Source organism: Talpa europaea (assembly GCF_964194135.1).
Source record: "Talpa europaea genome assembly, chromosome: X".
In the NCBI taxonomy this organism is placed as follows: domain Eukaryota; kingdom Metazoa; phylum Chordata; class Mammalia; order Eulipotyphla; family Talpidae; genus Talpa; species Talpa europaea.
Window position 1 is genome coordinate 18,965,788 of NC_140081.1, and position 20,057 is coordinate 18,985,844.

The 20,057-nt window shown below is 37.3% G+C and overlaps 1 protein-coding gene across 1 annotated transcript in view; it reads right to left on the minus strand.

Moving 5' to 3' along the window:
• The window catches only part of DMD (dystrophin), a gene marked incomplete at both ends in the record, with an annotated part of 1,915,324 nt that overhangs the window by 767,235 nt on the left and 1,128,032 nt on the right, over positions 1-20,057 (minus strand). The window contains 1 exon segment of the mRNA XM_084258879.1: positions 19,449-19,624. Within this exon segment, the coding sequence (XP_084115005.1) occupies positions 19,449-19,624 (176 nt within the window).

Below are 20,057 nucleotides of genomic sequence, written 5' to 3' on the forward strand. Positions count from 1 at the left end.
TTTTCATAACAATACTGTTAGTTGCCTTTACTCTCTTATTCCCTTATGAGTTTTACAGAGGCTATGTCATGTGTAATGTGGCAACGCAATGAATGAAGAATAACAATCAGCTATCTTCTGTTAAGTTAACCATTAAAGAGATCGTCAAACAATCTCGCTGTTCTCACTAGACGTTTGTGTAGACCTTTTGCTGTGCACAAGATATTTTTCCCAAAATATTTGTTATTAATATTAACACTGAGTAGATTTATACTTGCATTTTTAAAATGAATTAATAAACATTTAAATGCTTCTTAGTTTTAATGTGAGAATTTGTAACCCACATAAATAAAATATTCTGGGGGACTTGAATACTTTTTAAGTTTATAGGAGTTCTGAGACCAAAAAGTTTGACAACCATTACTGTAGAAGACCTGCATAACCAAAGTTTAAAGACTAGATAGGATAAATGAGGAGACTTTTCTGGAGAAAGGCAGTATCTCCTTGTCACTGGTCATAAATATTGATAACTCATCATGTGTGTCAAGAGTTCACCATCATAAAGACCTTACACAAATAATCCAATATAAAATTGAAAAATTAAAACAATCCATTAGGTATGAAGAACACTCTGCCAAACATTGTGGTTGGAGTCCAGAAATTTGCCAGTGAATCCTTAAGAGACAAAGGAAGGTGAGTAATGTAGGCCAAGCACGAGGGCCAACTTATAGAGCTAATGAACTGCCTAAATATCTACTGTTACTCTGAGTGACATGCTAGGCTAAGTAGGGCACCGTCAATAGCTGTATATACTGCTCACATTGATGTTGCAATGTACTGAGGCAAGATGGCCTGTTATTAATTTAATTTTCTTTTTTTTAAAGATTTATTCATTTCTGCATACAAGAGCTGGGGTACAGGCTAGAGGTGTGTGTTGTGAGAGGATTCACCAGGGACAGAGTGGGAAACAGAACAGGCAGACTGGCTGAAATACACTGCTGAGGGGAGGAACAGGCAAGGAAGGAGAGGTCTGCAGCACCATGTGGGTAGCTCCCTGGCTGAGGATTGAACTCGGGTTGCAGTGGTTGCAGATAGCTTCATAGTGCTGAAACTTACCACCTTGCACCACACTGAGGCCCTAATTTCTTTTTTAGAAACAATTATTTGAGTGTCCACAACGTAGCATGCACTGAGTGTCCAACATGATAGAATAGTGTCCAACAATTGACTGGCTAGAAGGAGATGTAGACAAGTATCCTTTAAGGCGTGATAAACATTGATGTGTAGCTACAACTCCAGCAAATATTAGGCATCTACTAAGTGCTGGGCACTGTGTAAGTGGTCGATATTCAGAGGTAAACAAATAGACCAAGCCCTTATCCATATGCAGCTGTATATATGATGAGCATCTCAGACATGAGTACAACAATCATACAAAGAAGACTATTAATGCAAATCATGGTATGTGTATGAAGAAAAAATTAAAAATGTCAGAAGAGAGTATTCCTTTATCTTTGAGCTTTTAAAGAAGAACTTTTATAGATATGTTGTACCCAAAAGCAAACGGCTATCAAATTCTATTTCCGAAAAGGAAATAGAGTCAGTGGTCAGACAGTTTTTTTTTTTTTTTAAAGATTTATTCACGCATCTATACAAGAACCAGGGTATAGGCCAGATGCATGGGAGGGTGAGAGGATTCACCAGAGACAGAGTGGGGAACAGAACAGGCAGACTGATGAAATACACTGCTGAGGGAGCAGCAGGTGAGACAGGAGAGGTCGGCTGCGCCATGTGGGACCCTCGCCGGCCGGCCGGCCGGGATTGAATCAGCACTTCAGAGGCTGTGGACAGCCTGAGCCACCAGGGGAGGCCCGGTCAGACAGTTTTTCTACATTTGGATACCTAGGTTTTTTTTTTTTTTTTTTCTTATTGCAATCTAGGGTCAAGTGCAATTGGATGGGGGAGGGACAGAGGGGCAGTCTTTGGGTTCAAAGCTTTGGAAGATTAAATACATACATGTACACACACACACACACATACATATGTATTCCTAGCTTCTTAGGGGTAAGCATAGCCTCGTTGTTATCAGGCAACGATTGGTCAGTACATGCTCTCAAACCCTTGTGTCCATGAGATTTCCAACTTTTGCCAATGGATCTGTATTTGTGTTAGGGAATGTTTTCAAAGCTGAGACAGTTTTTAAGTCATGTTGCAGCCTATATAAAAAAGAATCTATCCAAGCCCTTTATGACTACTGCATTTCTCATATGTCCCTGAAAGATCAAATTTCTGGCTAGTCAGCCAGTCTGTTATTTGTGCTAAGACAGAAACTTTAAGCCAGCTGAGTAGCTAGTAAGTCCATTCATTCACTGTGTGGGTCTATTGTTACTAATGCTCCTGGGCATAGGGTTTCACATGCTTACCTCCAAAATAATCAACCCCTCTGGAAGTGGAGCTGCAGGTTTTCCTGTCTTACTACACAACTCTGATATAATATCTATGCTGACCAAGTAGAGTGTGGGCTCAGTCCCAGTTTAAAAACACCATATACTTCCACTGTTCTTATTCACACTTCAATAGTTTCCCATATATTATCATTTTTCAATTAGGTGTATGACTTTGATTGTACCAGTCATCAACTATTTTGTTCAGTTTTACAGTTGTTTTGGGGGGAATCAATCTGTCGAGCTACTCTAGTTCATTATCCCAGAGACTAATTTCTAAGTCCTATTTATGTGCCAGACACAGGGCTAGTTAATTTATTTACATTGTTTCTAATCCTGATAGCACCCCTACAAGAGCTATATCATTATCCTTAGTTTTCTGATGTGTAAAGGGGCTTGGATAATTTAAGGAACTTGCCAGACAAACAAGAATGTGATATAAAAATATAAACACTTAAGTGTTGTGCTATTTACTTTCAAGATAATAAATACAAGTGGGAAAAATAGGCGATCATCGTCCAGAATTTAGCCAGCACATTTATTTAATTGGCCGACCTCAACTCCAATTACTCTTAGTTTCCACTGTCCAGTGGAAAGGTTAATTGGCAAGAAAATGCCAAATAAATCAGAAGGAGAAACAAGCTATTTTTTGTCATGGATGGACACCAATCATTTCAAAAATCATTAAACTGGCTCATAAAGGTAGAGTTTCATTCTCTTGTGTAATCCTAAAGAATGCAGGACACCTGATGACCCATACTTTTCAGAGTTGATCCAAAGAAACCCAGTATATCAACAAAAGATCTCTCAAAATGAAACATAAAACAATTTTATAAATTGTTAATATAATTAAAAATAATTCTAATTTGTACATCCTGACCAATAAAGGGCACCCATCCACAAGTTACAAAACATTCTAGAAATTCAATTCCCTTTCCTCATTCTTTTTTTGTCCACCAACCAACTAAATTTTTTTAATTCTCTAATAATCACACCCATATTCATGGATTATCTATTCCTCCTTATTTTGTAGATTGCCTTTACCTCTCTGAATACTTCCCCTTCAATAAGTCTCCCCTACTCTTTTTTTTCTCATCAAATTTCACACAATTAAAAATTCAAAAATACCTACTCAAAGACTGCATCCTCCTTAGGTATTGGAGGAAGCACAAATCTGAGATGATACAGTCGTGAGTCTCTTTAATTGACTAAGGGAATAGTGGTAAGCATAGTGGGGAACACTTATTTGTTAATTGGTCCCTGTTATCCTTTACTTATTTTGTTTGCATGCTAACAGTAGAAAAGGATCAGATTTGAGATCAGCATTGCTGACTTTTTGTTCTTGATTCTTCCATAACTTTGATTACTATGGGTCAAATACCTTAATCTTTTTGACCTGCAATTTGACTATTTGTAAAATGGACTTAATGTTGCAATCTGTTGTCCAGCATCTCACAGAATCAGGTGAGAGGATGGATATGAGATACCCTCAAAATTGAGTGGTTGTAAAGATAAGGGGAAAGCATTTGTAAAACTCATGCTCTTTCCTAGGGTAAATACACAAAATTTATTGTCATTAGGATTAGCTTTTATGACTTCCAATTTTCTAACTTGAGTATGTTATCAAATTGTGATACCGCTCACTGTAGATTTTGTAGAAGAATAGAACATGTTCAGTGTTGGATGAGTTGATTTTGAGATCCACTTCCAACTATGGAAGAGGAAATGCTCAATTGGAAGCTAAGTATGTAGGTCTAATCCAGAGCCATATCTGAGAATGAATATTAAATTTAGAACACAAAATGAAATATATCATTATGGCAGAGACCCCATGAAGCCCCCATATGCAAACCCCATGATCCATTCTTCCCTTCCTTTCTGTAACAGGAGTCCAATATTTAGCTGCCCAGCTCAATGACTACTTTCTCCAGTGTCCACTGTAGCTTGTCAAGATCATGAGAATCAATTCTAATGCATGGGGTGTAAACGAAAGTGTTATGTAAACTTGCCATGTAGTCCCCTCAAAAAGTCAGAGACAGTTACTGTCTAATTCTGTCCCAATCCTACAATCTGAGAATCAGAAGCTACCTCAGGAGAGCTGACAGTCACCGTGGACCATAAAAGTAAGAGCTACACCAAGAGATGACAGATTTCTGAGATCGTGGGCACCTGGGTCTTCAATACCATTGAACAACAACAACCTTGACTACCTAGTTCCAGATTCCTTTTACATGATACATGAAAGTATGTCTACCTTGCTGTGTTTCTTCTGTTTACCACTCTTTTTTATTCAAATGGATATGGTAAGAGCTACTATCTGGACTTATGGCTAACAAAAAGAGTAAGTGTAGATAATGAGAGAGGCTTGAGGACAAGTCCCTCTGAAATATCAGGATTTAAGGGACAGATGAAAGAAGGAATGTAATCAAAAGAGAAAGGAATTATGCAGAGAGAGGTAAGAATAACATTAGATGAAATCTATGACATTGAACACAAGGCAGGACAAAACACTAAGATGGGCAGTTGTCAGTTGATGCTAAGTGGACTAGAGTAAGCCAGAGATGTGTCAAGTGGCTTTAGTGAGAGATCATGGGTGGCCTTGGAAAGAATGGTTCCAAAGCAGTAGTGAGGACTAAGAGCAAAAACAGAGATGAGTTAAAAGAGAACATGTGAACTTCAGTGCTAGTGAGTACGAAGACAATTCAAATGGGAACAATAACTAAGAAGGTGAAGTAAGAGACCTTTCTCAAATTTGGCTGTCCAGAATCTGAATGGCTTGCATATGTGGAATATAGTGGAGAGAGAAAATGATGTGGGATCACTGAGAATTCTCTCCAGAGGCACTAATGTGGTGGACTGGTCCATGCAGTGCGCAGAACCAGGGTGTGATTTGGAGGATATCCCTGGAGCCGAGCTTCTCTGGCTCTGGTTTTGGTCTGTTTTTAGAGTGGGTGTTCTAAGTCTTCTTTTAATGAACAGGAACAGGTCTTTCTCCTTCTCATAAGTTGATTTGTGCTTCTATTAAGCAGAACTGGATTCTGTTATTCACCACTGAGAACGCTGACAAGTACAGTGGCACACATTAGGGAAGGAGTATTTGCACATTGTTTTTCTATCTGGGAGCTTAAAACAGTTACTTGGTCAGGGATGGGAAGCCAGTGGAGAAAGGGTGAAGAGACATTTATGCTTGTGAGCATTCAGGGGAGAGGGAATAATTAATTGGGACAAGACTCCTGTGAAATAAGAGATAAGGCCTGTGCTGAAAATGAGATAGTTATACATTCACCATTCTAATCATAAGTGAAACATTATTAGATTAGCAGCTCACACACGTACAGTGTTTTCCATTTTAGGATGGGTTTTTAAAAACATATTTATCACAGTAGAGAAAAAATATTTTAATCCAAATTAGCCTGTGTGGGCAAAAGCATATTATGATAACTTCGGATATATATTAATGGCTAAATTATGAAATTGAGAATTAGAAAAACAGAAGAGATTTGTTAAAGGGAACATGAAAACAGTCTCAGACACAGAGCTAAGGTAGCCATTAATTATATGAAACCCAGGGGAGGAAGCAATAAAGCAATCCAGGCATTTTTATCTCAAGCTCTGTGTTTTCTTTTGTGCACAAAGATGGTCCACCGAGCTGTGGATTTGGTGTTTTACTTTAGTAGTATGGTGGCTTGTCTAATTCCAACATAAAAGTACTTGGGAAATGATTGCTTATAGTATGAAATATGTCTCACAGGATACACTTTGAAGGTAGTCAAGTGAAATTTCCTCAGTAACAAGGAAAATAAAAAGAATGCAACATGTCATTTGGTCTGTTTGAGAAAATGGCAGCATCTAGGGCGTGTCAGATGGACAAGAGAGTTTCCAGGGCACATTTTCCTTTGTGCTTTTTCCTTGTGTTAACAGGCTCCCTAGCTACCTCTGTACTGACCTTGTATATGTCATTGAACATCATATCTTAAAATATGCTTGCAGATATTGTCGATTTTACCAGAGTGTGCCCCCTCATAGTGATAGGAGATTTCTGATCTGTAATTAGTAGGATAGGAACATTGACCTTATTTTCCTATATTTGTTACTGGTATCTTTTTCTGATCTTTCCCCAATATTCTGTCTACCAAGCCTTGCGATTTGGGAGAGTTAAGGGTGGCGGTCTGTGAAGATCACATACATTATGTTGGGTCATTAGTTACCGTTCGTGCTCATCTGCTACAGCAGCTTCCTGACACCTGAACACCTTCTGCACAGCAGCACTTCCTGGCTAATATATACTGTGGGAATTCAGTTTTGTTTACCAGCTAGTAACTAAATGATGTGAGAAAGGGCTCTCATTGAGAAGCACTTAATTGACTAGGGATTGCAACCATCTGTATATTTAGGAAAAAAGAATGGTCCGGTGTCTTCAGACCCTTTCTTCTTCCTAGTGTTCAGACTGACACATTCAAATGCATGTTCTCTGATCGTCTTGTCTTAGAGGCTTCACAGAGCCCTCAAGCCGCTCATATCCCAAGTCCAACCCTGCAGGTCTGATTTGCTTTCCTCTTTCCATCTTGCTACTAGTTCTTGTATTTCCTGTCCTATGTAAATTAAACTCCATTCAGCTAAACCCCAAACCAGAAACCTGGAGAAGGGGGTTATCGTAGACTCTTCCCTCTACCTACCCCATCTCATCTAATCAGTTACTATGATATTTTACTTTCATCTGTTAAATATTTTGAATTTGTCACATGTTTACACATTTTATTCTGTTCAGATACTCATGGCCCCTGATTTGAAATTCTTAACAATTAATCAAATCGCCTTCCTTGCATTCTTACCCACTTCATTTCACCCTGAGTTCAAGTGGCAGAGGCACTTTTAAGGTTTCAAATCTAAATTATATAAAATCTTTCAAAGTCTTGATCCCACCCCAGAAAAATGTTTTTCAGACACGAAATCTTATATGACTTCATCCATTTTGACCTTGACTGCTCTATCACCACATCATAGTCTATCCTTTAGATATATATGCAAAATTCTCTTATTGCGCTTAGTTGGGATGAGTGGATAGGTAAATTTGGGGGGGAAAAGTTGTTAAATTTAGTGGATTATGTAAAGTCATTTCTATGTCCTTAAACATTTTCTCTCAGAACATAAAAACAGTCATGAACTTTGCCACTTTAGTATGGGTACAAGACTTTTTTGGAGTAAAGATCCACTGACTGAAGTTCCTTGCAGAGAAAGTCCTAAATTTTATCACTGAGGGCTTTAAATTATGATTTCTTAGAGGAGGAAATTAGCAAGAAATTAATGGTAAAATCCTTCCAGATTTTTGTGGTTTCTACTCTCTACCTTCATTCTTAAATAGTTGCCTCATCTACATATAACAGAACAATTATTCCTCTCCCCTGCTAATCATCTTTCTCAAATTTCCCAAAGTATTCAGCTTAGTTTTTTTTTTTTTTTTAAGATTTATTGATGCATACAAGAGCTGGGGTACAGGCCAGAGGTGTGGGGGTGGTGAGATTCACCAGAGACAGAGTGGGGAACAGAACAGGCAGATTAACTGAAAAACACTGCTGAGGGGAGCAGCGGGCGAGGCAGGAGAGGTCTGCTGTGCCATGTGGCTATCTCCCTGGCCGGGGATCAAACTCGTGCTGCAGTGGCTGCAGAGAGCTTTGTAGGTTGCGTCTTAACCCCTCACACCATCAGGGAGGCCCTCAACTTAGTTTTTATAGAAATTACAATTCTCTATTTACATTCCTACCTTATTAGTTTATGTGACCTAATCAAATAATTATAAAAACAAGAAGTGTTTACACAAACAAGAGCAACACATGGTAAGCTCTTGGCAAATAAACTTTCAAAAGGTGGGAGGCAAGGTACATGGTACCTAAAAGACTACTTTTAAAATTTTCAAAAAACTTCTATAGGTTGCTAATAGTGAACATTCAGTTTGGAACAGGAATTGTGCAGTTTTTTCATATCTAGAATGAAAAGCTTAGGATAACCAGATGAGTAAATTAAATGGAGATTAAAGAGAGCTTCTCTATAATGAAATGCCTGTAGTTCTTTAATATAGTATAGCTGTCTCTTCTTTCATTGATTTGGTTCACGCCACTTTTTTCTCTCTTTAAGAACCATCCCAGATAGATTCTTAATAAACTTACTCTAACTGCTACTTCCCAAGCCCCATAAAAGTTCACAGAAGTTCAAGAATAAAGTGCGTTCACTTATGCATCTATAGAGAGTGATATCCTCAGTATCAGCCAATGTGATGGCATGTTTGGCTCTAGCTAGTCAGTTTCACTAGACCTTGCCAAGTTTCAAAGAATAAAATGTGATATAGAAAGATAAACTGTGGACCTAATTTTTCATAGTCTTTTGATGAAGAATTATGAATGTCCTTGAAAGTTTTGCAAGATTCATCAGAGAAGAGATGGGAAGAGACCAGTTTCCTGTAGATACCTGTGGATACTAATAGCTCTATGATCATCTCTGATCAATTTAGAAACAGCTCTCTGATGTTGTATCTAAAACATCTTGCAGTTAAAGGTTGGAGGAATATAAAATATCCAGATTCATGGCTCATTGCTACTTAATTTGCCTGAAATTTATTAGTTGTGATATAGTATGACTGAGGTAAACAAATGCATAATATGTTTTAATCAAAGATTGTTTTTTGGTTTTGCTATAGAAACTGAAGTAATTGTCTCTTAACAGCATTGAATTGTAGAGAACACCTAAAATAGGAATTATTAACCTAACTTCCCCCTTTCTTTAGGATTAGAACTGACCAAGTGCAACTACAAAAAGATATACACAGAAATGTGACAATACTATACAAACATTTCAAAACATGGTTTTGGCTCAATATATCTATTTTTAACCCATGTAACAAAGTCAAGGATCTGAATACCCAGTTTAATTTGGTGTGAATAAAAATTCATACTATCAAAGCTAAAAACTATTACAACATTAAAAATTCACACTATGTAAATTACAATTTTTTGCACCATTTACTATGTACTAGGTACTCTGCTAAATATTGTGGGCTATAGAGAGGAGTGTAAGATATTATCTTGCCCTCACAAAATTTTAAATCATGCTGGGGAAAATTAAACATGTGTGGGTCTCACACATGATAGGCTGGTGAAATGCTATATGAGCATTATAAAAAGACCACAAAGAACTTAAGAGAACAACTGCTTCTGCTTGAGAAAAGCAGGTAACACTGATTGAGGAAATAGTATACAAGATGGGTTTTGGAGGGTGGGCGAGATTCTGAGAAAAAAGAAACTAAGGGGAAAGGCAATTCAATCGGAGTAAATGATTTTTGCAAAAGCTCAAGGAAAGGAAATTTGATGCCATTTTATGCTTTATACAATCTGAAATATGGAAAATAATGGACAACATTTTTTGAAAGATGGGTTCTGAACACATTTAACGTCCTATTTCCTTGTTATTTATTAGTGTGGTTAGCTAAGGGGATCGGCTGGTAAGTGAAAGGCTGGTGGACAAAAATAAAGGGAAGCCTAGAGTATATAGAAGGTTCAAGCCAGAATAAACAATGCAAAATGAGACCTAGAGGATGGATGGTGGAGTCAGACTATTTGGACACACACCCTGGTTCAAATGCTTGCATGTCATGTAATCTTACACAACGAATGTTAGCAATCTATGCCCCAATTGTCCTCTGTAAAATGGAAATGAGAACAGAGCTGTTAACAAGATTACAGGAGCTGTGTAAAACAGTGGGAACTATGCCTGGCCATATTAAAGGCTATCACCATCACCATCATCATCATAGCACAAGGGTCTAAGTGAAGTATTATGAAATCAAATGTCTATGGGAAGGCAATGTAAACATGTGTGGTAAGATAGGACTAGTGAGCTTAAGGGAAAATGTGCTTGCCTAAAACAGTGCAGCTCAAACTTTGCTGTGCCCAGGAATCACCTGAGAAGATTTTTAAAATGCTGGCTATGATTTAATAGATTCTGCATGTTTTAGGTACAGAGACCACACTTTGAGGTAGCAAGTGTCTCAAACATCACTCGGTCAGTGGTAGCTGGGGAGACTTGGGAATATGTGAGGCTGAGTGCCTAGGAGTCAGATCTAAGTTTTCAAAAGGAGACAGAAATACATATATACTATAAAATAATACAAAATAATATAAAATAATGGGCCTCCCTCAGTGCCATCATGCCATCACCACTGGGTACTGAACTCGATCCCTGGCCAGGGAGCTAACCCATATATGGCGCAGCAGACCTCTCCTGGCTCAACCACTTAGTAAGGTATTTCAGTAGATCTGCCTGTGCTGCTTTCCACTCTGTCTCTGGTGAATCCTCTCACCCCCACCTCCCCGGCACCTCTGCCCGACACTGCAGTTCTTTTATGCATAAATTAATTTATATATATATAATATAATAGTGTATATATATATATATATATATATAGAGAGAGAGAGAGAGAGAGAGAGAGAGAGAGCCTCTCAATTTTTAAACATAGGCCATTATTTCAAAAGCAGTGACTTTTTAAAAAAAAAGCAAAGTATGCATTTTTGGCTACATTTCAACCTGTGTCACTCAGAGGGCAAACTGGGCTCAATGAAAAGTCAGGGTCAAAGCCCTTGAAGAGAAATCAGGGACCGTCAGATAACAGAGTTAGTGGGCTGGAGTTGGGGCTAGAGATATCCTGGGGGCAGAGTGTTAACGTGTGAGAAGGTTTTGAGCACTCATTCACATGGTGTACTGGGTACATTTAAAAGATGGTACATACTATAGAGACTTTAGAATCACTTTCAAGTTTTTGATTTTCATTTTGTAGGAAATAAGGCTGGACTATTTTGTTAGGGGAGTTTGTATTTGTGAGAAGCCAAAATTAAAGGAGACTTGAGAGAAAACAGTTGTCTTACAAGGAATGCATACATTAATATGAATTGCTAATGGAGATTTTCAAGTAGAGGTCCTACTAGGCCTACTTTAATGAATTAGATAAGGCTCATTTCTAATTAACTACACCATTTGCATGCAAACAATGAGCTAAGGTCTTTAAAAAACAATTTCTTCCCTTAAGTACATTTAAGAACGCCTCCCATTAGTTTATTTACACCATTAATTTGCTTGGCAAACTAGCATAGATTATATACAGGTAAACTTTGGTTCAAAAATTTAGAAGCAGAGGCACTGGAACAAGTACAAAGTTGTGATGACACATGAAGTCTTACATAAGAAGGGGTTTTAAGGTGGCTTAAACCTTTGAACTTTGATATATTCTGAAAGGATTTTGTGTCATTGCAAAACTAGTTTTTCCCCTAGGACTGCTTGTTAGAAGGGATCTTTGGGAAGGGGTTAGTGACCAAAACTTGGGTTCTATAGATTATTTCTTTTTAAAAGAACCAGAGGCCCTTGGGAAAATGGTTGACTCTGAATATGGATAAGCCAGGGACATTTAGTCATCAAGTTTGAATGAGTTGCCACTGGTCAAATACAGTAAATAGGAGCATCAACAAGAACAATAACTGTGATCCATTATAACATATTGACTAAATAAGAATCCATAAGTCAATATTGACATCAATAGAGTATAAAATAAAAAGAAAGCTTTCCTCTTTTTTTTTTAAAGAAAACAAAGTCAAATCTATAAATGTCAGTAATTGTGACATTCTGTAACCAGTTCTTAATTATCAGTTATTATCTTCACTGACAGTCAGAATCAATGACTATTAAAGCAATTAAGTGAGTATGGGCCAAGACTGGATATCCTGTTCTATCTGTAATGATGTATGTTTGTAACTTCATCTATAGTGTTCAACATAACTGATAATAGAAATGCAGTGCTTTTTTAAAAAATCTACATTTCTAATATCTACTATTCAGTAATTTAAACCAGCACTTTAAAAATGTGGAATAAGCAAAAAGTCTAAATTATACACTGATTTAAATATTGGCTCCTTGAGGTATAAAGTGTGTTAAAGATACAAATTCCAGGATATAAAATTCCCAACAGGAAAAATCTAGCCATTAGGTGACTCACTATTAAAAAAAAAAAATGTGTCTTTTCAATTCAAGATCTGGTCACCATCTTAACCAAGTGATCAAACTTCATGTGCTTTAGAGTGTGACAACTTCATTTCTCATCTTCTGATGTGTTCAGAAGTACACAGGACCCTACATAAAATATGCTTGCCAAAAACATTTGACTTGCATATTTTCCAGTCTTATGTAGGTCCACCAATTCAGAGACTATTGAGCAAGTGAAATAGTACCATAAGGGAAAAAAATCAGACAAATCCTGAAAGGTGAGGGCCTCCGCTGGTGGCACAGGCAGTTGAGCACCGTGCTGTAAAGCTGTCAGCAGCCTCTGCAGTGCTGGTTCCATCCCAGCCAGCAGGTGAGGGTCCCACATGGTGCAGCAGACCTCTCCTGTCTCAACTGCTGCTCCCCTCAGCAGTGTATTTTGTCAGTCTGCCTGTTCTGTTCCCTACTCTGCCTCTGATGAATCCTCTCACCCTCCTGTGCCTCTGGCCTGTATCCCGGTTCTTGTATAAATAAGTAAATAAATCTTTAAAAAAAATCCTGAAAGGTGAGATATTTTCGAGGATATCATGCTGGACTTTTTCAAATGTCAGTATTAGTAAAAATAAAAACAAGGTGGTGTCACTCATAGCAGGGATTTAGAAAACCTAAATAAGGGATCAGGAAAAAGACTAATTATAATAAAGTAAAAATAAATATCAACAAGCAACTATAAACCAGAGACACACTATGGGGAGGGAAGGGAGTAGGATCAAAACATGGGGGGGTGGGAATGTATGGGGACTATAACCAAGATGAAAATGCATACATTGTGCAAAAAATGAAAAATGATGTAAAATATATAAAATAAAAAAAAAATGAAAACAAGGTGGGAGAACTGTTTTAGAATAAAGGAGACTGAAGAAACATAATGACTGAAAGGGATCATAATATGTCATTCCAAAATATGACGCAGGAAAAACTCTCCGGCCTCTCCCTTTCTGCCTAAAAACAGAGTGTAAATTTCTCCTTGTAGAGATATCCCTGTCCCGTTTTTTGTACCAGGAGTAGAAGAGAACTTTGACCTGCAGACAATACTAACTAGAATCTTCATAAAGAAACCTTATTGAATATCCCTTATGGACCTCCCTGGTGGTGCAGGCAGTTGAGCTCAGGGCTGTGAAGCTGTCCGCAGCCTCTGCAATGCCAGTTTGATCCCCGCTGGCTGCAGAGATACACTTATGGCAGGGTAGACATCTCCTGTCTCGCCCGCAGCTCCCCTCAGCAGTGCATTTCAGTCAGTCTGCCTGTTCTGTTCCCCACTCTGTCTTTGGTGAATCCTTTCACCCTCCCACACATTTGGCCTGTACCCCGGTTCTTGTATAAAAATAAATAAATCTTGGAAAAAAAAAAAGAAATATCGCTTACCTTCTGTTAGTTCCCCCTATAGTCTCCCACAGTCTCTTACTCTAACAAATCCAAACCCCTTTTCCTTTGACTTGTCCTCTCTCTCTACTTATTGCTCTTTGTTAAAAGTGGCATATAAGCTCATGGGTCTACCATTTCTTTCCAGTTTTCACTTCTTTTCCCCCTAGAAGTTCTATCAAGCCATACACAATATTAACAGCAAATAAAGTGTGTATGACTTATTTCCTGTTAATGTTTCTCTAGTTGGTTTAATTTATAGCCTCATGACACTAAACCTAAGAGGGTGGAGGAAAAAAACTTTTTCTACCCTTTACAAAAGCAAATGCAAATGTAAAACATGTAATGTGATGGGATATTGGTAGTAAAAAAAGCATTATTTTAAAATACAACGGACTACAACGGACGTGCCTCCCTGGTGGCACAGCGGTTGAGTGCTGGGTAGCGAAGCTGCCCGCAGCCTCTGAAGTGCAGGTTTGATCCCCGGCCTCCAGGCGATGGTCCCACATGGCGCACAGACCTCTCCTGCTGCCCGCTGCTTCCCTCAGCAGCGTACTTCGTCATTCTGCCTGTTCTGTTCCCCGCTCTGTCTCTGGTGAATTCTCTCACCATCCCTCGCTTTTGACTGTACCCAGTGCTTGTATGAATAAGTAAATCTTTTAAAAAATATATAAAAGACACTTTTGAATCATAGTGTGAAATTTGAATATGGGTTGGTTGTTAAATAATAGCATTTTAAATTTATTTTTTTGAGATTGATAAATAAGTATGATAATATAAGGCATGCAGTTATTTTAAGGAGATGCACACTTAAGTATTTAGGAGTGAAGTGTAAGGGTATTTATATATAACATACAGGCAAATATTAAAACAACAAGAAAAAATGTGTGTGCATGCGCACAAACATTATACCCTGTATTAGAGAAAGGTAGATATGAGGGAGATAGGAAGAGAAAGAAAAACAGATATGGTGAAATGTTAACAATTTTTGAATCTACAAATTAAGGAGAAGAGGAAGTATTCATTGTCTTTTTTTTTTCAAATTCTTCATGTGCTTGAAATTTTTCACTGAAGACAGGAAAAGAAAATTATCAAGAAAAAGTTTCAATCAAGTAACCTTTAAATTTAAACTGCAATTTCAAAATGTGCATTCGTATGTAGTTGCCTTATCTGTGAAATGGGGACAGATTGGACAATATCATACTTGTCTAAAGGAAGGAAGAAAGATAATCTCCTCAGAACAATTTTAAATGTTGTGGGCTATGATTCAGAGATTCCTCAATTGAGGAATTCTATTTCCCATTACCTTGCTTACTTCTTCCATTCAACCTTTGATCCACTTATATTATTCTAAGTCAAATGCCTGGCATTATGTTATCAGAAGTTCTCCAGGTATTTTTTTTAAAAGATTTATTTATTTTTATACAAGAACTGGGGTACAGGGCAGATGTGCAGGAGGGTGAGAGGATTTACATGAGACAGAGCGGGGAACAGAATAGGCAGACTGACTGAAATACACTGCTGAGGGGAGCAGTGGGAAAGGCAGGAGAGGTCTGCTTCGCCATGTGGGACCCTAGCCGACCAGCCAAAATAGCACCCGCGCTGCAGAAGCTGCGGACAGCTTCACAGCGTGGCACTCAAGTACCTGCGCCACCAGGGAGGCCCCTGTCTCCAAGTATTTTAAAATTTCCTTTTTGAATTCTTCATTAACCTAGGACTCTTTCAGGAATGTGTTGTTCAGTCTCCATGTATTAAAGTATTTCCCTGCTTTCTTTTGATAATAGATTTCTAGTTTGATACCTTTATGGTTTGAGAAGATGCATGGTATGATTTCAGTCTTCATGAGTTCATTGCGATTTGTTTTGTGTCCCAGAAATATATAGCAATGCAGGACACATCAAACAACAATAAAGAGCTCAAATAAATAAACTTTTTCTCAACTCAAGGAATTAGAAAAAGAAGAACAAAATATATAGAATTCCAAATGAAAACAACTGCATTAAAATATAGCTATAAAATAGAAAAATTGTGATGCTGTAATACATGTGATTATTGTTAACATTAATAAAATCATGTGGCAGATCTAATAACAACTGCAGTTTTGAAGCAGTGAAAAACATGAATGATATCATGAAATATTCAAAACAACTCTAATGAGATATGAAAACATCTGTGATTTCACTGTTAGTATTACTTTGGCTTGTTGTCTATATTCAAATGGAAAGGGATACAGGCCTCCCCGTTGGCGCAGAGGTTGAGCACTGGGTTGCGAAGCTGCCCGCAGCCTCTGCAGCGCCGGTTCGATCCCCGGCTGCTCCCCGGCCACTGGAGGAGGTGCAGACTCTCCTGCCACCCACTGCTCCCCTCAGCAGTGTACTTCGGTCCTTCTGCCTGCTCTGCTCCCTGCTCTGGCTCTGGTGAATTCTCTCACCCTCCTGCGCATTCTGACTGTACCCAGTGCTTGTATAAATAAATCTAAATAAAAAAATTTAAATAAAATATTAAAAAAACAAATGGAAAGGGATACTAAATTCCAATTAGTGGTTAGGTAATTTTTACCTATTCAAGTTCATGGCACCCTGAGAATTCTATCAATGGATGGGGCTTAAGAGTCTTTACACCTAGGCTTGCTTTAACCTAAGACTTCCCTTTATAGACCATAGGTTTTCATTTGCATCCACTCACTTACAAGGACTATTCTGATAACTGAGTCATCTCTACAATCATCACTATCATGTTTCAACCTAGAGATGTTATTCAATTCCTCTGCTATATAACTGAAGCAACAGTGATTTTTCTGTTTTATATTGTATAGCAAATTGGCTAAATTTACAGTTCATTTAAATCCAACCGAGGCCAACTTTACTGGATGTACAATCCTATTTGAATTTTTCTGAAAATTTCTTTCTTATATGTCGGATATCTTATATTTTCAAAGAGAAGGGGTTAATATTATGTAGCTATAAGGCTCCACAATTTCATATAGATGTTGCTTAAATTATACCCCTTCATGTGTATAATTTAATACATAACTAAGAAACTTTAAATATTTTCAATAGCTGTATTTAAAGCCCCCTGCAAACTAAGAATATTTTAGTCAACTTCAATAGTCATCCTATTTTTCACCTGTGCAATAAATACTTCTATTTCCTTCTAACTTCTGCTTGAGCTACACTGAAAGCATGCCATTGATTAACAATAGCTTTATGATTACAGCCCTCTCATAATTGTTAGGTTAACATAGTCTTTATATACTATTATTTTATTTATTTGTACTTTATTTGCTATTAGATGCTTGGAAATAACTGTGAATGTGCTAGTAGAACTGGCATTTATGTTTTATTATTTTTTTTATTTCATAAATTTCAAATGATACAAAAATCCTGAGGAAGTATGCTAGAAAACTGATCTCAGTGGAAATTTAAATATGCTAACATTTATTTTTAAAATGCAGCATGAAGTAGACAACTTTAAAAGCTGAGTTAAAAAAAAAACTCAAGGAAGCTGATCTTGACTTTTTAAAGTACAAAAGTGCAATATTTAATGTAGGTCAAAATATTTAAATGGGAGAAATTTTTCTAACCAATTACAGTCAAATCCCTAGCTGTAATTAACCTACAATTTGTATAATATTTCACAATGGGGTCAGCATACCACTTTCTTTAAACTTAGTAGCATCTAAATATTTATATCTTATTTGGTAGAACAGCCATATTGCCTTATCTTCATTATAAGTTCTAGCTGGGATTTAGAAATCAACAACAGATAAGATTTTTAAAATTGAGCCTCCCCTGGTGGCGCAGCGGTTGAGCGCTGGGCTGTGAAGCTGTCCACAGCCTTTGCAGCACCGGTTCGATCCCTGGATGCCCGGCAAGGGTCCCACATAGTGCAACAGACCTCTCTTGCCACACCTCCTACTCCCCTCAGCAGTGTATTTCGTCAATCTGCCTGTTCTGTTCCCTGCTCTGGCTCTGGTGAATTCTCTCACCCTCCCGCACTTCTGACTATACCCAGTGCTTGTATAAATAAATAAATCTTTAAAAAAATTAAAATAAAAAAAAAATAAAATCACCCCTTTAAAAAAAAAGATTTTTAAAATTCAGGTGAAAAAGGGTTGTCAGAGATATTAATATGCTCTATTCAAGTACTATGTGAGACAGTTAAAATGAGAAATAATGCTTTACGTACAAGTAAAAGCATTCCTCCAAACAATTTAATCCAATTTATGAGTTCAAGATACATATATTTTTATAGTATGCTATTTAAGTTTCCTTAATCCTGGCATTTCTTAACATCTTGTTTTAGACTAGATTGAGTCTAGTTCAGAAATGATGTACTTTATACAGGTTTAAACTTGTTCAGATTGTAAACCTATCAGTTACTGAAATAATGGGATAGTTGTGTGTTTAATAGAAGGATTTCTATTTGGAAAAAAAAAAAATTATATGACTTACCCAAGGAAGTACTTTAATACAAAGTTGGGGTCTTCATTTTATGATGTCTTTATATAAATTCAAATAAATCTCTATATAATTTTCTAAACCAAGTTTTAAAGCAAAAAATGTTTTTAGATGATGCCATTAATTTTTAACTTTTGCAAGATGTGTTTGTCTGTGAATATGTAGGTCTGCTAATGCACTTATTTTTGTAGAGGAACATAAATTGCAGCTACTTTCTGAATAATGAAAAATGAGCAAAGGTAGTAAGAGGAGGTGGGCAATGACAATGGACATAATTCCAAAACCTTTCTAATAGGTTGATGTTCATCAGTGAGCTGTTCTAGCTTTCTGAATATTAAAATATACCTATTATGTAGATGATAGGTAGGAAACACGAGGTTGGCAATAGAACTGAGTTTTCACTGTTGGTAACAATAGTCTCATTTGGTAAAGAAAGGCCAAGTCCTCCTTTACGAAACAGGAAACATTAGCATCCACAACTGGAAGCATAATACAAAATCCGGTTTATGAGAATATCTGTGCCTTCTGACTGCAGCACACACTTGGCTTTCTGTGCTTTCAAAACATTCAAGGGAAAGTTAAATGATGATTGAATTCAACAATAACCTTTGTGAGTTTTATTTTTCCTTTCAGATCTCAGCATACTCTGCCCAATTCCCTCCTCAAGAACACACTAACAAATGTAGTACAAGTAAAGGTAAGTATTACTATTGTGTTTTTCAGCATTACAGTGACATTTGTAGCTGCTAAGAAATCTGCCAAACAGAAGTTTTTCTCACAAAAGTTATTTAGAATTTCCTGTATTCCTCTTCTTTAAAAAATAGTTGAGATTCAGCTTGTTACAGCTAGACTATACTGGAGGCATTCATAATTAAACAATCATGTGTGGTTTTAAAACAAACTTGAAATTTTAAAATGGCAGAAAAGCACTGCTGATTCAACTAGCAACAGCTACATAGTTTAGCATGAGAAAAAGAAAACAGTGTTACTGTTACTGACTCATGGTTTGTGGGTTCCTTAATGTTAGTGCTTTTCACCTGGTTCTAATCCTCTTTCCCTAAATCTTTAAGGACAGCTTAACTAGCTCCGCTAAAATTTTAGAATTCCTATTTGATCGACACCTTACCTCCTTTTCCTTTCTGCCAGCTGTTTGCAGACCTCCTGCCACCGCAGATTCAGGCTTCCCAATTTTTCTTGTAGAATACTGGCATCTGTTTTTGAGGACTGTTGAATTATTTCTTCCCCAGTTGCATTCAATACTCTGACAACAGTTTGCCGCTGCCCGATGCCATGCTGGAGCTCCTGTGAGATACCAAAAAAGCAAAACAAAACTTGAAGCCTTGTGTCCCTTTAGTTGAGAAAAGATTAAACAATGTGCTACCACATGCAGTTCTACTGGGAGAGAAGGAAATAAAAGAGCTTCATGTGAAAGTTTCTCTATGAAACTGACATGCTTATATCCAAAGGATACAAGACAGAAAGATACCTTTCATGTGTCAGTAAAAAAGAGTGCTCACTCAGTTCAGATCCAGTTTTTATTTTTGTAAAACTTGTCAGCTAGAGGATGTGATAATGTTCTACAAATCAATTAGTTGGGAACCTTCTTAAGAGCAAATTCGATTTCTTGTCCCCACAAGATGTTCCATGTTTAATAGTCTTTGAAACGCTGTAAAATTTAAATGTAAAAAAAGTATTTGGGTTTCTTAGTGACTGTGGATACGTGAGGTGAAAAGGA